At 48.7% G+C, this 22,298-nt stretch overlaps 1 protein-coding gene across 2 annotated transcripts in view; it reads left to right on the plus strand.

Annotated features, from left to right (window-relative positions):
- Nucleotides 1-22,298, plus strand: part of TRIM54 (tripartite motif containing 54) — a 374,309-nt gene that overhangs the window by 249,296 nt on the left and 102,715 nt on the right. For both annotated transcript variants that reach the window (XM_069605492.1, XM_069605494.1), the window contains exons 5-6: nucleotides 2,697-2,930; nucleotides 17,988-18,010. In XM_069605492.1, coding sequence (XP_069461593.1) covers nucleotides 2,697-2,930; nucleotides 17,988-18,010 — 257 coding nt within the window. The remainder of the gene's footprint in view (nucleotides 1-2,696; nucleotides 2,931-17,987; nucleotides 18,011-22,298) is intronic.

Below are 22,298 nucleotides of genomic sequence, written 5' to 3' on the forward strand. Positions count from 1 at the left end.
CAGAGTTGCCTGCTTGTTATTTAACTTGTATGTGTCTGAATTACCGAAGACAGGAAGATCTTCTCTGCCCAAAATGGTCTCTGCCCATGTACTTTTATTCGCTTACACCAGTGGTGTGCAACCTTTGGTTCGCCAGATATTTTGAACTACAACTCTGATCAGCCCTAGCCATAATATTCAATGGCGAGGCATCATGGGAGTTGCAGTCCAAAACATCTGGAGAGCCGCATGTTGCAGACACCTGGCTTCCACCAATGATTTGGTTTTGTTTGATGCTGCACACACCCAACTTTAATAATCTTTAACCATTTAAGTCCCTGCTACTAGCATAATGTTCTCTCGATCAACACAGTCTAAGACCAGGATATTCTCGCATGGGGTCACGCGGGGGGGCGGGTGGTTTATCCAGGGACAAAGGTTAGAGGAGATACAAGCTTTTCCATAGCCAAGGTTCATATTCAACACAAATGGACCTGGAAAACATATTATTCACTGTTTCCATGTGGAATGGGAGGAGTTTGTATTTGTATTGAATTTGTAGCACCCACCTATTACCCAATGGTTTCAAAGCACTTATAGAGGAGTGAGCATCAGAAGCAGATCTTCATTAGGGAATCCCACCCAGAACGAACCCACTTTCTCCAAAAAGCATCTTCAGTTTGAGTGTCAGTAATTGCTGCATTTGAGGAGAAGACCTCCCCCCACGGTGCTATCTGGGGGCGATATCTCATCGTCAATGAGGGGGAAAGCTTAATTGGACCTCTAGGACGGGGAAAGATTTTTAGGGTTATAAAGATTGCCCCAATCCAAACTGCCCAATTGATCTAGGGCTGGCCTCAATTAAGGCCAAAATAATGTCTTTAAGTTTACGATTCAAAGCTGGACTGGTGATCCTGTATGTTATGCGAGTGGGCATTAGTGAGGTGGCTTTGGTTAGTTCTAAGTGATGCTGAAATGTCCCTCCCTCGGATGCTGAAGCCCTAGTGGTTGGTAGTCTGCGAACTCTGACATTTCCTCATAATGACCTGGAGCTCCACCACATCCGGGAACAGCGCTGAGGATACTGATACTTGATCTAGCCAGACTAATCAGATTATCTGTCCCCTATAGACTGTAATTATGCCTACACTGTTCACCCAACCCCATTTCGCCTAAGAGCAAGGAATGTATCTGTTGGTGGTGAGGTCACGGCAGCTTAAAATGAGCTGAGAGTGCATTTGGAGCTGTAGAATCCGTGTGCGTATCCCTGCCTGGACTAAATAACGCAGCAATTTGTCACATTTCTGGACTCCTCTGTTTCTGGGCAGGAGGGGATTTCCCTCGAGCCTAACTCTGTTTTTCTAACTACAATTCAGACCTTTATCAAACCATTACACTTTTGTCAATGAACTATTTGTGGGATTTGAGCTGGCATTTGTCCTCATGTGAATGAGGAAGCTACCATGCAGAGTCATTTGATGCAAATGTATATTCATGCCACCGGGCCAAGCCCCTTTACATGTGTACCTGAATGAGAGGTTGCAAATCACCAGGCATAGTTGGGTGCGCAGTTTATGTGCGGTTGGCAGTGAAACACTAGTTGTGCTTTCTTTTAAAGGGATGGCTGATCCTTATTTCTAAACCAAAGTATTCTCTGTACCACGGACCAATTGAGATTCCGCCTTAAAGTTCTTTGAGTGGGGTCTGATAATCTTTAGTGAACTTTATTGCTGTTTTCAAGGACTTAGTTGCAAAGCTAATTTTGGATTAATCATTCGAATTTTGATTAATCAATTTATGTATGCCGAACAAAGACGATTGAAATGATGCATGTGTTTTTAAGTCTAGTTAACAGTTTTGTACAATCGGACCAAAATAAAAGGTCCAACCGTACAAAACGACCGGAAAATGCTACCACCAAAGGTTCAAACCTTTGGTGGTAGCATTGCAGGTAAGTATTAAAAAAAACACTGCGGGGGCTGCGGGGGTGTCGCCCACAACACCCTGCTCACTATACTGAGTGGCATAGTGAGCAGGGTGTTGTGGGGGACACCCCTGCAGTTCACCCGCAAAAATAAAACATTAAAAAAACAGGGGTGCAGGGGTGTCCCCCGCAACAGCCAGCTCACTATACTGTAGAGGATAGTGAGCTGGCGTTGCGGGGGACACCCCTGCAGCCCCCGTAGTATGCAAGTGTGTTCGCATGAGAAAGGTGCAAACTTTTGGTAGTTCTCAACTTTCTCATGAGAACATTCCGGCCACGGCAAAATCAGCCGCGGTTGGATCACTTGGAATCTAGTTAACTTGGTAAATTCTGCGCCAATATTAGAAGGTTCTTCATGGATCAGAGTGTATCAAATAAGCATGTCTTTTTGTTAGTAGGTTTTCATTGTTCTTTACCTGTTACTAATGATCTGAGGAGAGGTGGTGCGAACAAAGTGACGCTGCACAATGAAGGCACGTGATATGGCATGAGAAATGGTTTTAATGGAGCAGCTCTCTTAAACTGTGGGATATGTTTAACTGTCGAAACAAACATATTATACCCAAAGCCATGTTGGGGTGAGTGAGGCATCGACCCGCCACACCTCATACGCGTTGTACTCTCAATTCCACTTTGTTTCAAAATGTGTTCTAGACAATTCTGGAAATCTCATGTAGCAAGCAGCCTTGCAGCAAAGCCCTTCGGTCATTGACCCTTGCCTATGCCTCTGCAGGAGAACAGTCGGCGCCAGAAGCAGCACCTCAGCCAACGCTTCGACTCCCTGTACGCCATCCTGGAGGAGCGCAAGAAGGAGCTGCTGCAGTTCATCGCGCGGGAGCAGGAGGAGAAGCTGCAGCATGTGCGCGCGCTCATCCGCCAGCACGGTGACCACCTGGAGATCACGTCCAAGCTGGTGGAGACGGCCATCCAGTCAATGGAGGAGCCACAGATGGCGGCCTTCCTGCAGGTCTGCTCTTTGAGTATTGGCTGGGAATTGCTTAAGGTCTCCCTGCTTCGTATGACTAACTGTTATGCCAACACACAATTGCACTAATACTGATAAATGGGGGTTAGGACGAAATTACCTAAGTAGAAAAGTCCTATCACCAAAAGTCCGACCCTCATTTATTCACATTTGTATATGTGGGGGGTAATGTTAATGAAAATGTATAGTTGTACGGTGGGAGGGATGTGGGGGTTCTCCCCGCACATATATATATATGCGAAAAAATGGGGGGGGTAAATAAAAGAACTTTCGGTGGTCAGACTTTTCAACTCGGTAATTTCATGCAGATCCATAAATGGGGTTAAGTAGCAGGTATTCAAATATAGTAATTTAACACACACACGCCACGGGCCTCATTGCGAGTTGGGCATTAGTGGTCAAACAGGCAGTATTTAGAAATAGAGTCTGGTTTACACTGTACCACTCCCTTCCTTGGTTTGTAATCTTTGTGATCCTGAGCAATTTACACAATGCTTTTTTCACCTCAGTGCAATTTTTTGCCAAACATTAGTAGCCTTACAACCAAGCATACCACACTATTGGGTCACTGTTAAGACGGATTTCTGAACTCTGTCCTGGTGGCGCAGAAGTTCAGAAGGCCAACCTAATTACTTGGAACAGGGTAACCTCTGGACAAGCCAGACCAATCAAGGTAGCGATCGCGGCGGTCAAGACTAGGTCTCAAGAGGGGTGAGGGTGACTGAAAGCCCACAGTGAGCACACAAAGCAAGAGCGCTTACAAACTACTCCAAACAGTTGTTTATACCAAAAATAGATACACATTTATTATAAGGCCTTGAAACTAATAACCACAGTAAAAGCAGCAATATACAACGATATTAAACCAACACATACACTATCCACCCAATATATATACAGAATACACAGTTTCACAGCATTAGCAGCACGAAATATGTTATCCACCTGCAGGGGAAGGAAAACAGGCAGTGCGAACCAATGCGGGTGAGATGTCCGCCTTCTGAGGCCCCTAACTAGATGGTAGTCCAATCCCTACGAAGAGTGGAGCCTAGCGCTCAAAAGTACCTGCACACGCCGGTGCCAATGGGCAGAAGGTGAAGCTCTTCGGAGGACGTTGGACAGCTCTGTAGGGTGCCCTAATGAAGGAGAACACGGTCCGCGACTCTAGCGCAGCCTCCACTGTGAGGCAGAAGTAGGGCGCGAGTACGGACAAGGGGAGCTGTATTTACAGCGGGGAAAAGCAAGGGGCACTGCAGGAGGGCGACCAGATCCTAGCTAATCTACTCACCGGTCCCCGAAGCAAGCAGGCCCGAGCTTCTCCTCGATAGATGCAGCTTCTGGCTGGTTCTGAAGAGCAGGGAACGTCTCGTCGTCGTGCAGAGTAAAAAGACGTCCCGATCGAAGAATCCTGCACAGTTTTGTCGCCACGGCAGGGCAACGGAACGGCCGGGTGTATTCAAGCCAAACGAGCACCGTTCACCTCTAGCTTAGGGTTGCTAAGCAAACGAAGCGTGTGAGCGTGCCCCGGACTCAGAATACCACCCAACCTGTCGGCGATTACAGAGCAGGACTCCTTAGTAAGCTGGTCAGTCAACTGGATGGCCCAGAGACACTTCCGAAGGCTTACGGCAGGAGTTGATGAAGGTGCCGGGAATAGCTGGTCCTGCTATTCCAATAGGTCGAAGCGCCAGTACAGGCCTTCTGGTTCGATCTTAGGTGGAAAGGGCTTCACCGGACGACAGCAATGAGGAGCAGAAGTTCTTCAGGGGGTCACCAGCGATTCCTCGGTCCAGCCTCGTGTTCGCAGGATACTTGGCTCCTGTATCCCTGGGTTCGTAAGAACTCAGGAGATCGACCTGGTAGTGGTGTTTCCAGCTCCCTCTTATCCACGGTTCCCTTCGCGCCAAAACGGAGGGGAGCCAATGGGAGATCCGCTCATCAACACACATACCATACGTGGACCAATCACGGACCACAGTGGTCCCAGGCATTCACACCACCCTAGACTCTCTGGCACCCAGGATGTGTATTGGGACCAGACAGCCCAGCCCACATCCTGGGGGCACTCAAACGACATGTAGAAGCCCGCGAAAGCAACCGTGTTTCGCGGGAAACTACATGCCCAAATAAGGAAGGCCCCGGGTCGCCTGACCTGGGGGAAGGTAAAGGGAGCAAGACGGACAGTGGACGAGACAAAGGAGCCTCGTGGTCCGGCCATTTTGGGAAGCCGGGCCACCCTTTTGTGTTCGCGGCAAAAAGGTGCTCAGAACGGCAAAAGGAGCTCAAAATAAACCAAATGATCGCTGCCACCAGCCCAGTCCCTGAATGACTTGCACCGATCCAAAAACCATCCTACAAGAGTGTCTAGGGTCTGTAGAAGGCTAGAGACCCAAGAGAGCTGTAACTTAGCTTACAGTGCCCTCTTGTGTCGTGTTGCACTAAAATGGCGACACGATAAAAGAAACTACGGGAAACAGCGTTCCCCGGTACTGACTGTCTTAAGGGCATGTCAGTTTCCCCGTAAGAAAGGAGCGAAAGCCCAGAGGAGTACGGCAGAAGGCTGCACTTCTCTGGCAAAGTCAAGAAAACAGGTTGAAAACAATAGCAAAAAGTTTAGGGGTTGCCACATGGAAGGAAAGTTCCCTACAATAACGAAATCTTTCCTAACACTCGCCCCTCCCAGACTATGGACAGGGGGAACTAATCCACCCCTGGATGAGTCTCTTGTTCAGGTCGGTAAAACATTCTGGACAACCCATCAGCATTGCTATGTTGGACACCTGGCCTATGCTCAATAGTGAAGTCGAAGCCTTGTAGACTTATGGACCACCTAAGCAACTTTGGATTCTCCCCCTTCATGTTCATTAGCCACTTTAACGGCTTATGGTCAGTCTGCACAGTGAAGTGGGTCCCATAGAGGTAGGGCCGCAGCTTCCTTAGGGCCCACACAACAGAGAAACATTCTTTCTCTACCGTGGACCATCTGAGCTCTCTGTCCTTAAGCTGGCGACTAATAAAACCGATAGGGTGTTCCTTACCCTTCTCATCTACTTGTGATAGTACAGCTCCTATCCCAGTGTCAGAGGCATCCGTCTGCACGATAAAAGGTCTTTGATAATCAGGGGCCCTGAGCACAGGGGCCTGGCACAAGGAGTCTTTGAAGCCATTGAAGGCCTTCTCACACTCGTCGGTCCAAGTTACCTTCTTGGGTTTCTTCGGAGTTGTGAGGGCAGTCAGAGGAGCAGCTATGGTGCCATAGTCTGCCACAAAATTGCGATAATACCCCGTGAGTCCTAAGAAGGCTCTCACTTGGGTTTGCGTAGTGGGGGTAGGCCAGTCTTGTACTGCTTGTACTTTACTGGGGAGAGGCTGTATCCTTCCTCCACCTACTTCATGCCCAAGGTAAACCACTGAGCCTTGTCCAATCTGGCATTTACTCGCCTTGATGGTCAAGTGGGCTTTCTGAAGAGCCTGGAGCACAATCCCGAGGTGTTTCACATGGTCTTCCCAGGTGGCACTGAAAACTGCTATATCGTCCAGATATGCAAGACAGAATTCGTCCAACCCATTCAACACATGATTCACAAGCCTCTGGAAAGTGGCAGGTGCATTCTTCAATCCGAACGGCATTACCCGGAATTGGTAAAGCCCGTCGGGAGTTGAAAATGCTGTCTTCTCCTTGGCATGTTCTGCTAAAGCTATTTGCCAATAGCCCGCAGTCAGGTCAAACGTGCTGAGGTACTTGGAGGCACCCAAGGTATCCACCAGCTCGTCAGTTCGAGGCAAGGGGTGAGCGTCTGTCTTGGTGACAGCATTCAGAGCCCTGTAATCCACGCAGAACCTCAATTCAGAAGTGCCTGCCTTTGGAACCAATACCACAGGACTGGACCAAGGACTACTAGAGGGTTCAATCACCCCAAGGTCTAACATCTTGTTGACCTCGGTCTTAATATAAGACCGTACTTTATCTGACATCCTGTATCCCCTACTTTTGGTAGGTACACTGTCTCCTGTGTCAATGTTATGTTTGCACCAAGGTGTCAAACCAGGCGACTGTGAAAACAGGGGGGAAAACTGCCTAAGCAAACTTTTCACCTCAGCCTGCTGATCAGAAGTCAGGTGAGGGGCCACTCGGACACCCTCAACGGAGCTATCTGAAGGACCGCTTTGGAACAGGTCGGGAAGAGGTTCTGACTCCTCTTCCTCAACGTCTGACGCCAGTAGCAGTGCTGCGATTTCGACTCTTGGGACGAAAGCCTTCAGCCTATTTACGTGGAACACTTTTGGAGCCTGTTCAGGCCTTCCAAGGTCCACTAAATAGTTCACCTCACCCAGGGGCTCCACCACTGTGTAAGGGCCTGACCATTTGTCCTGTAAAGCGCGAGGCCTTATAGGGTTCATGATCAGGACTTGCTGACCAGGGGTAAAGTGAATTAAGGAAGCTTTCTGGTCGTACCAATGTTTCACCAGCGCTTGTCCTGCCTTCAACTTTTCACTAGCCAAGCCCATCAGGAGTACCATCCGTTTTCTGAGCCCTAGCACATAGTCAACTACATTGGTAGTAACAGGGGGAGTGGGCATCTCCCATCCCTCTTTGACGATGGCTAAGGGTCCCCGTACGGGATGACCGAACAGAAGTTCGAAGGGGCTGAAGCCAACACCCTCCTGTGGTACCTCTCTGTAGGCAAACAGCAAGCATGGTAAAAGAAGATCCCATTTTCTTCTCTGGGGCTCCTCCAGAGCCCCAATCATGCTCTTTAGCGTTCTGTTGAAACGCTCCACCAGACCATTGGTCTGGGGGTGGTATGCAGAAGAGAACTTGTAGGTGACCCCACATTCTTTCCACATAGCCTGCATATACTTCGACATAAAGTTGCTGCCACGATCTGACACAACTTCTTTAGGGAAGCCAACCCTAGTAAATATGCCGAGTAAAGCTTTTGCAACTGACTTGGCAGTTACAGTCTTTAATGGGATGGCCTCAGGATACCTGGTTGCATGGTCGACCAGCACCAGGATAAACCTATTGCCTGAGGATGTTTGCGGGTCAAGGGGACCAACGATGTCGATCCCTACCCTTTCAAATGGTACCCCCACAACTGGGAGCGGTACCAACGGAGCTTGGATTGTCGCGCCAACCTTACCAGACAACTGGCAGGAGGCACAACTCCTGCAGTGACTTTCTACTTGCACCCCCATCTTGGGCCAGTAGAAGTGCATAGATAACCTTTGCTTGGTCCTCTTCATTCCAAGGTGACCAGCAAGGGGAACTTCATGCGCCAACTGCAAGAGGAAGGGTCTAACAGAAAGGGGAACCACCAACCTCCTATGGTCTCCTTCTGTAGACTCTGTGGGCTCACTGTACAGGAGTCCACCTTCCCAATAAATCCGATGCTTCCCAGGAGGTTCACCCTCAAGCTGGGAGCAGGCCTGTCTCCTTAGGCCTTCCAGAGATGGGCACTCACGTTGGCCCTTACTGAAGTCGTCCCTATCAGGACCTCCTTCAACTAACAAGTCTTTTAGTTCAGGATGGTCGTTGGGGTCGAACACTTCAGGCATCGCCACCTCCTCGTCAGGCTCGGGCGATTGACCAACTCCCTCCACCGCAGTGGTAGGCGAGCTCGGGGGAATATTCTCTTTCCCCCGTCGGGACTTGTTGACTCCTTTCGCCTTGGGTTTCCCCTTCGGCTGGGGCGGCGTATTGGACTTGGCCAATGCTGCCCGTGCTTGAGACCGTGTGTAGGGTCTTTCGGCAGTGTCTCCTACGAGCCCTAGAGCTCTGAGATCATTGCCCAACAAGACCTTTCCCGGGACGTTTCTCTGAATGCTCACTGGAATCCTAACTGCTGTACCATTTAAAGTTAGATTAACAGGGATCACGGGAAACATACGGAGGGGGCCGTCAGCCAACTTAGTGGGCATCAGAGGAGCTCTGGCAACTTCCTCTGAGTCTACCAAGGTAGAATCCACTACAGTTCGACTGCACCCACTATCCCTAAGAGCTGGAGTATCCACTCCATTGATCAGCACACTGTCTTTAAAGTAGTGCTTGGTATTATCCGGAATCCTAGCATACGCCTCTGCGACTTTAGGCTCCCAGGAACCCAGGGACACTAAAACTACCTCAGCCTCTATTCCGCTGGGAAATGAGTCTGAGGAGAAGGATGCTCCTGTAATCTCTTCTTCCTCGTAGGAGGAGAAGGCCAGATTAGCGGAGTGGACCCCCAAAGGTCTAACCTTACAACGGGGATCCCCCTTCACATGGTCAGTTGCTCCACAAGAAAAACAAGCCCCATTGGGTCTGTTTACGTAGGGAGGCTTATTATAACCAGAGTTCTGTTTCGGAGGCGAACCTCCACTACCCTGTGAGTTCTCGTATGGCTTACCCTTATTTTTCTTTTTGTGGCCCTTATGGGAAGAAGATTTAGCAGATTCCCCACCCTCCATATCTTTGGACTTTTTCCCTTCCTCCTGCTTACCAGGATGAGTTTTGTCCTTATGGGACACTCGATGTGACACCCATAAGTCTGCTGCAATGGCCAGCTTCTTAGGATCTATCTCCTTCGAATCGGCCAAATGCTGCTTAAGCTCCGGGGAAGAAGAAGCAAAAATGTGTTCCAGCATGACCAGATTGATCATGCCTTCGAAGGTAGAAACCTTATAACCTTCAACCCAGCCAGTCAAGTTTTTCAGGGACTCAGCTACATACGACACCCAAGTACCACCTTCCTTTTTCTTATACTCTCTAAACCTTTTCAAATATTGGGTCGGAGTCTTCCCAAACTTTAAAATGAGAGTCTGCTTCAACATTGCAAAATCAGCGCGCTCAGCCTTCGACATTTCCATAATGGCACTGCAACCAGAATGGGGCAGTCTGCTGAGTAACCATGCAATCTTATCCGCATTATCAACCTCTTGAACCTCGCATGCATACTCAAACGCATTTAACCAGTCCATAATGTCATTTCGTTCCTCATACACACTGAGCAGATCTTTTGGAAACCGTGGATGAGAGGAAGCCCCCGAACCATGTCCAGGACCCTTGGACCCATTTGCGAACTGAAGCTTGGCCAGTTCCAACTGGTGATCCCTGTCTTTTTGTTTTTCTGCCTGGTCGATTTTCAGTTTGGCTATGCTGAATTCAAGCTCCTGCTGCCTAAACCGCAGCTCTTGCTTCTTGAATTCAAGCATAGCCTCCCCATCAACACTGGCAGAGGAAACGTTAGACATTACATCCTCCCTGTCCTCGTGGTCGTGATGGATCAGTGCAGCGGCAGAACCGTCGGTTCTGCCAGTGAGAGCAGCCCCACCACCTTCTGCACTGTCCTCGGAAGTTATAGCGTCAAGCTGCGCTTCTTGCCACGCCACGATTCTCTGGATCATTTCCAATTTAGTGCCTTGAGAGGAAACCCCTCTCTCCGCACACATCTTCTTCAATGTTTCAGATTTCGAAGCATTTAAGGTTAATAAAGTATTCGTTTCCATACTGTTGATAGGACTATGGCCTTTTTAACGTTATATTCAATACTTTACTGCGTGTCCTGGTTGGAATAACCTGAAAACGCCTTAGCTCGTGCGCAACACTGGATACCTTCAGTCGTATCCCACCGCTGTACACCAATTTGTTAAGACGGATTTCTGAACTCTGTCCTGGTGGCGCAGAAGTTCAGAAGGCCAACCTAATTACTTGGAACAGGGTAACCTCTGGACAAGCCAGACCAATCAAGGTAGCGATCGCGGCGGTCAAGACTAGGTCTCAAGAGGGGTGAGGGTGACTGAAAGCCCACAGTGAGCACACAAAGCAAGAGCGCTTACAAACTACTCCAAACAGTTGTTTATACCAAAAATAGATACACATTTATTATAAGGCCTTGAAACTAATAACCACAGTAAAAGCAGCAATATACAACGATATTAAACCAACACATACACTATCCACCCAATATATATACAGAATACACAGTTTCACAGCATTAGCAGCACGAAATATGTTATCCACCTGCAGGGGAAGGAAAACAGGCAGTGCGAACCAATGCGTGTGATATGTCCGCCTTCTGAGGCCCCTAACTAGATGGTAGTCCAATCCCTACGAAGAGTGGAGCCTAGCGCTCAAAAGTACCTGCACACGCCGGTGCCAATGGGCAGAAGGTGAAGCTCTTCGGAGGACGTTGGACAGCTCTGTAGGGTGCCCTAATGAAGGAGAACACGGTCCGCGACTCTAGCGCAGCCTCCACTGTGAGGCAGAAGTAGGGCGCGAGTACGGACAAGGGGAGCTGTATTTACAGCGGGGAAAAGCAAGGGGCACTGCAGGAGGGCGACCAGATCCTAGCTAATCTACTCACCGGTCCCCGAAGCAAGCAGGCCCGAGCTTCTCCTCGATAGATGCAGCTTCTGGCAGGTTCTGAAGAGCAGGGAACGTCTCGTCGTCGTGCAGAGTAAAAAGACGTCCCGATCGAAGAATCCTGCACAGTTTTGTCGCCACGGCAGGGCAACGGAACGGCCGGGTGTATTCAAGCCAAACGAGCACCGTTCACCTCTAGCTTAGGGTTGCTAAGCAAACGAAGCGTGTGAGCGTGCCCCGGACTCAGAATACCACCCAACCTGTCGGCGATTACAGAGCAGGACTCCTTAGTAAGCTGGTCAGTCAACTGGATGGCCCAGAGACACTTCCGAAGGCTTACGGCAGGAGTTGATGAAGGTGCCGGGAATAGCTGGTCCTGCTATTCCAATAGGTCGAAGCGCCAGTACAGGCCTTCTGGTTCGATCTTAGGTGGAAAGGGCTTCACCGGACGACAGCAATGAGGAGCAGAAGTTCTTCAGGGGGTCACCAGCGATTCCTCGGTCCAGCCTCGTGTTCGCAGGATACTTGGCTCCTGTATCCCTGGGTTCGTAAGAACTCAGGAGATCGACCTGGTAGTGGTGTTTCCAGCTCCCTCTTATCCACGGTTCCCTTCGCGCCAAAACGGAGGGGAGCCAATGGGAGATCCGCTCATCAACACACATACCATACGTGGACCAATCACGGACCACAGTGGTCCCAGGCATTCACACCACCCTAGACTCTCTGGCACCCAGGATGTGTATTGGGACCAGACAGCCCAGCCCACATCCTGGTGGCACTCAAACGACATGTAGAAGCCCGTGAAAGCAACCGTGTTTCGCGGGAAACTACATGCCCAAATAAGGAAGGCCCCGGGTCGCCTGACCTGGGGGAAGGTAAAGGGAGCAAGACGGACAGTGGACGAGACAAAGGAGCCTCGTGGTCCGGCCATTTTGGGAAGCCGGGCCACCCTTTTGTGTTCGCGGCAAAAAGGTGCTCAGAACGGCAAAAGGAGCTCAAAATAAACCAAATGATCGCTGCCACCAGCCCAGTCCCTGAATGACTTGCACCGATCCAAAAACCATCCTACAAGAGTGTCTAGGGTCTGTAGAAGGCTAGAGACCCAAGAGAGCTGTAACTTAGCTTACAGTGCCCTCTTGTGTCGTGTTGCACTAAAATGGCGACACGATAAAAGAAACTACGGGAAACAGCGTTCCCCGGTACTGACTGTCTTAAGGGCATGTCAGTTTCCCCGTAAGAAAGGAGCGAAAGCCCAGAGGAGTACGGCAGAAGGCTGCACTTCTCTGGCAAAGTCAAGAAAACAGGTTGAAAACAATAGCAAAAAGTTTAGGGGTTGCCACATGGAAGGAAAGTTCCCTACAATAACGAAATCTTTCCTAACAGTCACTTACTTAACAAATAGATCCCAATGTGCCTCATCAGGAGATGGGCAGAATCCCGCCCGACTCAATTACCATTACCACACCTTGGTCCGGCGGTATTAGCACCGGATCACAAGTTGCAGAGGTGGTGTAAGTCCCCATTTTGTTTGAGTCCACTGGACTGAATGGGGCATTTTTTACGCAATTACCGTGGCAGTAATTGGGCCATGGTAATTGTGCCGGAAATGGTCAGAACATCCGCCCATTCACCTTCAGCTTAGAGCTGGAGGTGAATCCTCTGACTTTCCCCCAAACCTGGATTGGGCGGTGCGGTAATTTGGCGGTAACGCTATTACTGCTGCATTTTTACTACACCGCCCAACTCGTGATAAGGCCGAATGACTTGGGGGCCTTGTAGTGATGATGCTATTGGGGTCTTTTGATGAGGCTGGCCTCTTTTGAAATTCTGATAACCCAAGGAACCATGATAGCAGATGACGTGTCTCCTTTCAACAGTTTGTACTTGTAATTCGTGGAGTTCAATTTCTTTATTATGTACCAAAGAGGGATGTTTCCTGTCTCTTTCCCTCCCACTACATTGGCCTGTAAGTCCAGGCCGAAGGGTTTCAAATGGGCCTGCTACTGCCCGTCCAGGAAGGGGGCGCTCTTTAGGGAAGAAGCAAGTTATCTGCCAGACCTCCAGTGACTCTCACTGGCTGAGAAATCTCTTTCTATACATGTGCTGTACATAGGGCACTGGCACGAGGCTTCTGGGAGCTAGATAGTCCAGTGCTTAATTTGTAAATAACATAAGTGCCTGGGCCCACATTATTTTTAGTATGATTGTGACACACCTGGGCGGGCAGCTCCCTCCACAGTTGCCACCAATAATGGCTGCTCCCCACAGTGCCAACATATTTAGGGTTCAAGCTGCGCCTCGCACAGTCTCATTGGGGTTGATGAAGGCACTATTTCAGCTGTGCGATTTACAGATACAAATCCACATAACATAAACATAAGATACCATACTAGTTGTGTCTTGAAATGAGACACATGTTTAATTTCTTCCTTAAACACATCATCTTTCAAATTTTACTTTGGTGATGTTAGTACCAAGTGCAACTTATTCATTGTCTAGCCACAAAAAACCGACCAAACGTGCTTTCCTCCCATGGTAAATTGATGGACAAATGCAGCCAAAACCATTACCGAACTGATGAACCTTCCTGTCAAACATTGCAGCGAGATCTTCATCTCTAGGTTGGCACTCAGTACAGGCACTCCTTCCCGGTAAGGGCATTTTCCCTGACATTTCCCTGGTTTTGGTGCTGCTGGCTGTCCTGTCGTTCTCAACCGATCCAACTGTGGCAGTGCTTCGGGTAGCGAAGCGGCACCGATGCCAGGCAGAATGAGTGTTGCAGTGGACGGGCAATGGCCGGCACTGGCGCCCAGCATTGTCATCTTCCAACACATTGGCCGTCATTACAATACCGGCACTAAACCATGGCGCTATTAGCACCATGGTTGGTGCCTGGTGTTGTAACGAGTCCGCCATGGTGAAATGGGGAAATACCGGCCTATTCCAAGGTTGGCGGGGCAGTATTTCGCCATTTCGCCATGGCCCTTCCCTATTCCCATTTTTGCCCCATAGGGCTCAATGGGAATGGGGAAGGCGGCAATTACGGTACCGCAAATTGCGGTACCGTAATTGCCTGCGAGGTCCCTTTGCGGGTCCCTACATTAACGGCTGGTCCAGACCAGCCGTTCAGGTCGAGTCCTGCAAAGGGACCTCGTAGTAAGGCGCTAAGTGGTTAATGGCGCCGCAGCCTTTTACGGCGCCATTAACCACTTAGCGCCTGGGTCGTAATGAGGCCCATTGTAATTTATAAACATGGATCACTACCACTGCTGCGTCACTGTGTGTCATCAGGTTAATGAATGTCAATGAGGCGGCAGAGGATGCACAGACGTGTGGCCAGTGCACAGTGGTGTTGCTTGCTGTGTGATAAAATAATGATGCTGCCAAAAACACCACAACACAAAGTGAGTCTGAGACAATAAGTGCTGGAGCTCAAAGGTAAGTGCTGGGGCTGAGCCCTGGCAAACACCCCTATAAATGAAGCACTGGCCGCGCCTCTTAATTCCGCTGACTGAGTTTGAAACAGAGCAGATGATGCCTCCAAGCTTAGAGGGGCTTGAGGTACAAGAGTTGTGGTGCAACTCTGGAAAAGCACATGCGCTTATTTGCTTGGCTCTTCCAAAAGAATATATTATTTACAAGGCCTCGAAACTGCGGCACCAAGGGCTGCATTGATAGTACCTTGTAATTAGTATGATGGCTCTGGGATGGCATCAACCAGATGCGGCCTAGTGGCTAGGTTGTTGGGTGAAATTTGAGACCTAAATTCTTATATCGGTTTCCTCACCTAGCCAAATTGTATGATCCTGGGCAAATCACATATTTTCTCTGGGTGTTGCCATATATATAACAGTACAGGAAAGAGGGCGCACTCAGGTTCCATGCACAGTAAACCTACTCAGCCACAGATGTTCTCCTACTGGTTTCGTCAGGGGGGCAGTCTTTGCTTGCAGCTCACAGCCAGTGTAGGTATGATATGATATGATAGTTTATTTATATAGCGCCTATACACAATGTGTTTCAAAGCGCTTCAACGCAAGGGAGGGAACAAGGGAAAATACAATGACATTCTTACAGGCCATGAACAGTAAGGATGTGAAATTAACTATCATACTCGGCCTGACAACATTTCAGATAGTGCACGAGCTAAGACATAGATAAGGAAGGGAGGGGGAGAGTGGGAAGGAAATGGAAACAGACAGACGACTACGGTACTAGGCCTGATGACATTTCTGGTAGAGCCAGAGAAAAACAAAAGGTGAGGGAGATGGGTGCAGAAAGGGAGGGGAGGAACAAAACAAGTGACTATTGTACTAGGCCTGACGACATTTCAGATAGTGCTGGAGAGGGGTGGGGAGGAAAAAAACAGTAAGGGGAGGAGGGAGGAGACAGACTAGATTGCTATCATACTAGGTCCAGGGACAATTCTGATAGAGAAAGTGCATAGAAGAAAGTAAGGGGAGGAGATAGGAAAAGGGAGAAGGGAAAGGAGGAGAGAACAGACAGTTAGCAGTCAAAAGAGTGGAGAAGCAAGAGGGGAGCGTGAATACAATTGCAGAAGTCAGTAGTAACACATAATGTTGCAAGCCAGGATACAAGATGAAGATGGGAACAGGTGTTATTAATCAATGATGATTCTGCTGCAAGGGCTTCTGGTAGCTGTAGTAATCCGGTTTGCAGGGAACCCGCTCACACCCAGACCCACAGTGGTGAAAGGGGGGAGTAGCCCACAGTGTGGCACTCCAAAGCAGGGCATGTGGCCCCCCGGTGCAGCACCCTATAGGATTCTGAAGATTCCACCTTTAACAAATCCATGAATATTAACAGTCCAGGAAAGAGGGGCGCACTCTGGTTCCCTGCACCGTTAACCTACTCAGCCGCTGATCTCCTACCGGTTTCTGTGCTCTTCACATCGTCAGGGAGGTTAGTCTTTGCTTGCAGCTCACAGCCAGTGCAGGTGTTATCAATTAATGATTCTGCTGCAAGGGCTTCTGGTAGCTGTAGTAATCCGTTTCCAGGAACCCGCTCACACCCAGACTCACAGTGGTGAAAGGGGGGAGTAGCCCACAGTGTGGCACTCCAAAGCAGGGCATGTGTCGCTCTGGTGAAGCACCTCATGGGAAGCTTCTACCCTTTAGAAATCCATGAATATAACAGTACAGGAAAGAGGGGCGCATTCTAGTTCTGTAGCAATGAGATGATCAGCAGCTCCAGAGGGCTTGCTGGGTAATAGCATTGATTTTATCGGCTCGGTTTTGTATTTTTGGAGCAAAACTCTGACATTATGGAAACAATTTTGCAATCAAATTTTTGCCAGTGTTCCCCACACACCCTAAATGGGAGGGTAATAGTTAAAAGCGGGGTTACTGTAAGGCCAAGGAGGGAGGTGTGAGTGGGGGGCTTGTTAAAGGAAAGAGAGGGGATGGACAAAAAAGACAGTCATAAAAAGACGAACTTGCATTTCCTCCGTAAAAGTGTTTTGTGTTGGTGCAGTACCTTTAAGACTTATATGGCAGCTCCCTGTAGAAATGTATGCCTGAAAAGTCAGAAGCGAGATCACACAATGTACTGCCCACATTTTCCCTGCCACCTGAGGCTCTTACCTAGGTGCTGCCATTTTTTTGGCCCCTCCCTGCTACTCCCTTACCTTCCAAGCCTCCGCCTGCTCCACACGCCACCCACAAGCCCCCACCTCCACCCCACTTACCTGCTAGTGCTCCAAGAACAGCCACTCCTTCCCATTGTGCCCTCCAAAATAGAAATAGAAATAGAAAAGGGACTCGATCACTTTTCTTTTTTCTATGACGGCGACCATCTTGTTTTTTTTATTTTTACGGGAGATTGGGCTCATGCAATACGCGCAGAGCTCATCTCCTGTAAAAAGAAAGAAAGAAAGAAAGAAAGAAAGAAAGAAAGAAAGAAAGAAAGAAAGAAAACTGTTCGCACCCCGGACGAATCCCGCTCAGTTTGGCGGGCATTAGTGGCCCCATACGCCCCCCCTAATCGGGGGTGATTGCTACATAGGTAGTTGGTATTTGAGCAGATACTTTGGCAGGATGTAATATCTCAGGAAATAGTCTGCTGAGATGTGGCTTGCAAGTTTCTCTACCTAGCATGGCCGGCTGGAGATGTACTAGGCCTGGTCGAGGCACATTCAACATGTTTGAGGCCCCTCTCTTGCCTTACAAGTGGGAAAACAGTCTGAGGCACTCATGGGTGCTTACATTATAAATGAAGCAAAATAAATGCAGCAAGGTGGTTAATTGCTGCAGAATAACACGGGCCAGCTAGCCAGCCAGCAGGGATCTGAAACAGTAAATGTTTGCTGATAAACTATAAATCGCTCTTTGACAGTAGGGTGCTAATGCCAGGGAAATCGGAGTTAAAAGGCAAGGTCATGAGAACCTTACTGGATTCTTCAAGAGGGAGGTAACAGGCCTGAGGGTGCCAGCACAGGCTGCTTGTAACATGTGCTCTGTGCATTGTTTAATGCCCAAATTAAAGGTGTGTTTCAATGTCATAACACTGCAAAGCCACATACCTTCCCACAGAAGGTCTCAAGCTGCGATCTAGAAATGTTGGGAGTGCCTTGTATTATGTTAACCCCAGTGTCAGGTGCTTTTCACTGGACGGGGAGGTGAGCAAAGCTGTGAACGTGTGGTATTCATTGCATGCCTTTCTTTCTCTTCTCATTGCAGCATGCCAAGGAGCTGAATAAGAAGTAAGGATGGCGGCCCTTCCCAGCTGCATGGATGGCCTTGCTGCTCACACGACACATGCTTGAGCTAACCCGAACTCTCTTGTCTTGTCAACTAGACATGATAATAGTCTTCATTACTCCTAGTCCTCACGACTCGTCACAGTCCTCACGTCTCGCTCCTCTTCCCCCCCATTATGCAGTGCTCATCGACCTGTCCCAGGCGAGGAATTTACAGGCGGTAGATAAGTGGGCGTGGTCAAATTCCAGAAATTGAAGAGCTGTGCTCGGGATGTTGGGAGACTAATTTTAATTTTAACAATGTGGCGAAATGAGCAAACAGCCGAGCTCGACCCCTTCCCAGGTAAAATTGGTGTATTTTGGAGCACATTTGACAGAAGGAATACCTCAGCAACAGTCGCCTAACCTGCTGTGCTACCATGCAGCTTTCTGCTTTGGGCAGTCACCCAACTTTAAAGAGTTCAGCATTGCAGGTGGATCCCGGATATTGCTCAAGGTCACTGCATTAGCAACAGTGCAGCTCATGCGCCTGGCTCAAAAGCCAGCCATCTCCCGCAGCGCTGACAATGCGTGCAGTCTCATTTGGGGAGTGCAGCCGGCAGCCGCAGCTGGAGAGTGTACACATCTGTATAGGGGCAGGTTGCTAGAGAAGGGGACAGTTGCCTTTTTACTCCCCCCGCCCCCGTTCCAGGGATGGCCTGTGTCCGAGGCAGGGAAACCTCCTGTGGTAAGAGCTGTGATGACGATGGAGGACAGGAGGTTATGAACAGTTCAGTTATGGACATTAAATATGGTTCTAAGGCTTTAACATATAATTCTGCATGGGTAATACACTTGCATGCACATGACTTATTTGTGATATGTAGGGTGACCAGATGCCCCGGTTTTGCTGGGACTGTCCGGGTATTTGCCCCTCGTCCCTTGGCCCCGAGACTTTTTTTAAGTTTAAAAACCCTCTTCTGGGATTTGGGGATCGGGTGGAAACCATCCGAGTTTTTTGCCAGACCAATTGAAAAATCATGACATCTGGTCAGCTACCGCTCCTCCCACCACCCCGCACATACTAGCAACTGACATGGAAGCAGGACTACATTTTCAGTCGTGAGAAACACAAAAGAAGGAATACAATACAAAGAGGACACTAATGAAACTGTAGTCTTACTGCTATGTCAGTGGCCTGTCGGTGGTCATGTTGGAGACCTTCCACCTTCCTCCATGTCCGCTGTCCTCCATTCAGTGTTTTGTGCCTCCAACATGGCTTGCGACACGCCACCAAAATAGAAGTAGGACTACCGTTTCATTAGTGCCCTTTTTGGATGTTATTCCTTCTTTTGTGTTTATCACCACTGAAACAGTACTCCTACTTCTATGTCAGTTGCCTGGCCCAGTATTTTATTTTCAAAATCTGGTTACCCTAGTGATATGGCACCTCTTTTGGCCAGTAAGTGTCTCTTTTACATTGAAGTGAGTGCCACTGCCTCTGGCTCCATGTTTAGTTTTGGATGATTGGTGACTCAGCCACAAATTGCATTCTCCTGTCATGTATATAGTAGGAAGCTCAGGTTCAAAGTACTAAGTACTGCTATTATACTGAACATTCCGTGCTGAGTGTACCTTTCAGCATGTAAAGTATTATACACACCTCACAGAATGTGGACCACAATATTCTCTGCAGACATCTCACCAAATCAGCACACTTCACCCCTCATGCCACCAACTGGATCACCTCTTTCCTTGAGGGAAGAGCTATGAAAGTCTTCTCAGACGAGGCCTGTGCCACACCCACAACCATCCATTGCGGTGTCCCCCAAGGCTCATACACATCTCCCACCCTACAATATATATTTAAACAAAACCTCTTTTCGACAAACTTGACGTGCGCAGCATAGCATACACAAACTATGCTGACGACACGCAAGTCCTTCTTCCCCTCTTTGGATCTTATGAACAAGATGCCAAGACATTGCAGCAAGTCTATTCCACCATCCAAACTTGGATGGCTGCCAACGGTCTCTGCCTCAATGGGGATAAAACAGAAATCCTCATAGCTGACTCGAGGGAAACCCTCAACAAACTTGACTTTAAATACACCTCCTTTACTATAGACAACACAGTAATCACTGTCTCGTCATCAGTCAAGGCTTTGGCGGTTTACCTCGACTCCACACTCTCCAGGTCATGCCAGGTCAGCGACATTGCCTCTTCAGCATTCTTCACAACCAAACTCATCAATTCAGTCAAGCCTTTCCTGTCGAAACAAAACTGCCTCTCGATAGCCAGAGCCACCATTGGCGTGAAACTCGATTACTGCAACGTTCTCTTTGCCGGCTCATCCTCCAAAAACCTGCATAGACTCCAAGTTATCCAAAATAATGCGCTTAGGGCGGCATTAAACATCCCCAAAAGAGAACACACCTCCAAGGCCAGACGCGAAGCCCACTGGCTCCCCGTCAAAGAGCGTATGATATTCAAGATGCTTGCCATTACGCAGAAATGCCTCGCGCTCACAGCCCCTGCGTATCTCTCTGAATAAATTGTCAGAGTTCACTCTTCCATACCTAAAAGAGTGACCTACGCCAACCAGCTGTACATCCCCACTATCAAAAGGGTCAAAGCTGGGGTGCCAGCTTCCCTTTCATCGCTCCTAAACAATGGAACGCCCTCCCAAGCACTCTCAGAAACCAGACCTTCCACGCAGCCTTCCGGAAAGCCCTCATGACCACGCTCTTTAACTAGCACCCCCCCATGTTACTTAGTGAAATTTGCCAGCCAACCCATCCCCCTCCCCAATGTACCTCTCTTGTTCTACTGTCTGTTGTCCCTCATACGCCTTAATGTTATTTATTGATTCGCCTGCACTGGTTCACTGTAACCATGAACCTCTTACAGGATATCACATGTCTTTTTCTTCCTGTCTCCTCCACTGCCTTTTCATGTTTTGTAACTAAGTAATATTTCTTGTAACAGTGCTACGATGCCTAAGGGCTGCCTTGTGCGCTTTGTAAATGTAAACAAATGAATAAAATTACTGTCGCTCCACCTTGTCCTTGGTGACGGTGGCCAGACTGTTTTGCTGCGCCCGATTGGTGCCACGGCCGTGACACTGCAAAACAAGTGCAACGGCCTGATTTAAGCTTGGAACCCAGTGCGACTCCCACATGGGCATTTCAGAAAAGGCGGTACATCTTGACACAGTTCCTGTTAGGGTGCCGTTGGGAGCCTAGAAGTCGCCCATTGCCATCCTTTCTGTGCCGAGGTTTCTTCTCTACTTCCAGGCTTCCTATATACCTGACCCTGGCTGTGGGTTGGAGTTTCACTCCGTGCAACAATGTAGGTCTGGGGTCTTCAACCTTTTGTCTCTCAATATGTTGTAGACTATCGCTCTCATCAGCCATAGCAACAATGTTCACTGGTTGGGCTACAACTCATGGGAGTTGTAGTCCCACACATCTCGCGCTGCAGTTTACAGAGCTCTGCTTTAGGAATTACTAGCCATGGACTCTGATATCCCTCCTGCAAGTAGTTGCTGTGTAATTAATGGCTGTCACTTCCTCTCCCCTCTGTGTAATGCTCGGTTTACGTACCACAAAAGCCTTATCTGCTGCAGGCAGCAGGTACTCACACTTTGGGAAGGGACACTCAGTTTTCTGAGCATTTAATTGATTTTATTTCTACTAAACATTTGAATTTCTAAGATGTGATTTTTTTTGTTGTTGGGGATTTCAATCTGAGCTCAGGGAGCCCCACTTCCCCTGTTTACCGCAGAATTCTTAAAGGTTCACCCCAGTTTGCTACTACCCCGCGCAAGCATCAAGACTGTTTCCCGGATCTTGCTATTGCCCCATCTGCACTGCCGCAATCCTCAGCCCGGTATCCCATCGACTGACCTCACCAAGCCACCTTGATGATGCCCCTAATTTGTGATTCTTCTTCTAATGTCTTCTAACACCCTCTTAATAATATGCACGCCACCAGCCCCATGCATGGGTTTGTCCTATTGGCAGTGGTCGAAGTGTACGAAAAGAAGTAGTGGAGCTATGTTCCCTGCCGGTCTGCCCCACTCCAAACAAACCCCATCGCTGCGCCCCTCCCACACACAGTCCAAACCCCCAAACAAACACACCTATTATTTAAGGGAATGTTCAGTGCAGTGCAGTGAAGTGCAAGCTTCAACTTCTTCCTACACTTTTATTTTAAAACTAAACCGCTCCGGAACGGTTTTGTTTTAAAATAAAAGTATAGGAACGATGAAACTGAAAAATAAAAAGTATAGGCGCACCGCTCCCGACCG

Source organism: Ambystoma mexicanum, chromosome 4p (assembly GCF_040938575.1).
Source record: "Ambystoma mexicanum isolate Mex_15411 chromosome 4p, UKY_AmexF1_1, whole genome shotgun sequence".
Classification (NCBI taxonomy): Eukaryota; Metazoa; Chordata; class Amphibia; order Caudata; family Ambystomatidae; genus Ambystoma; species Ambystoma mexicanum.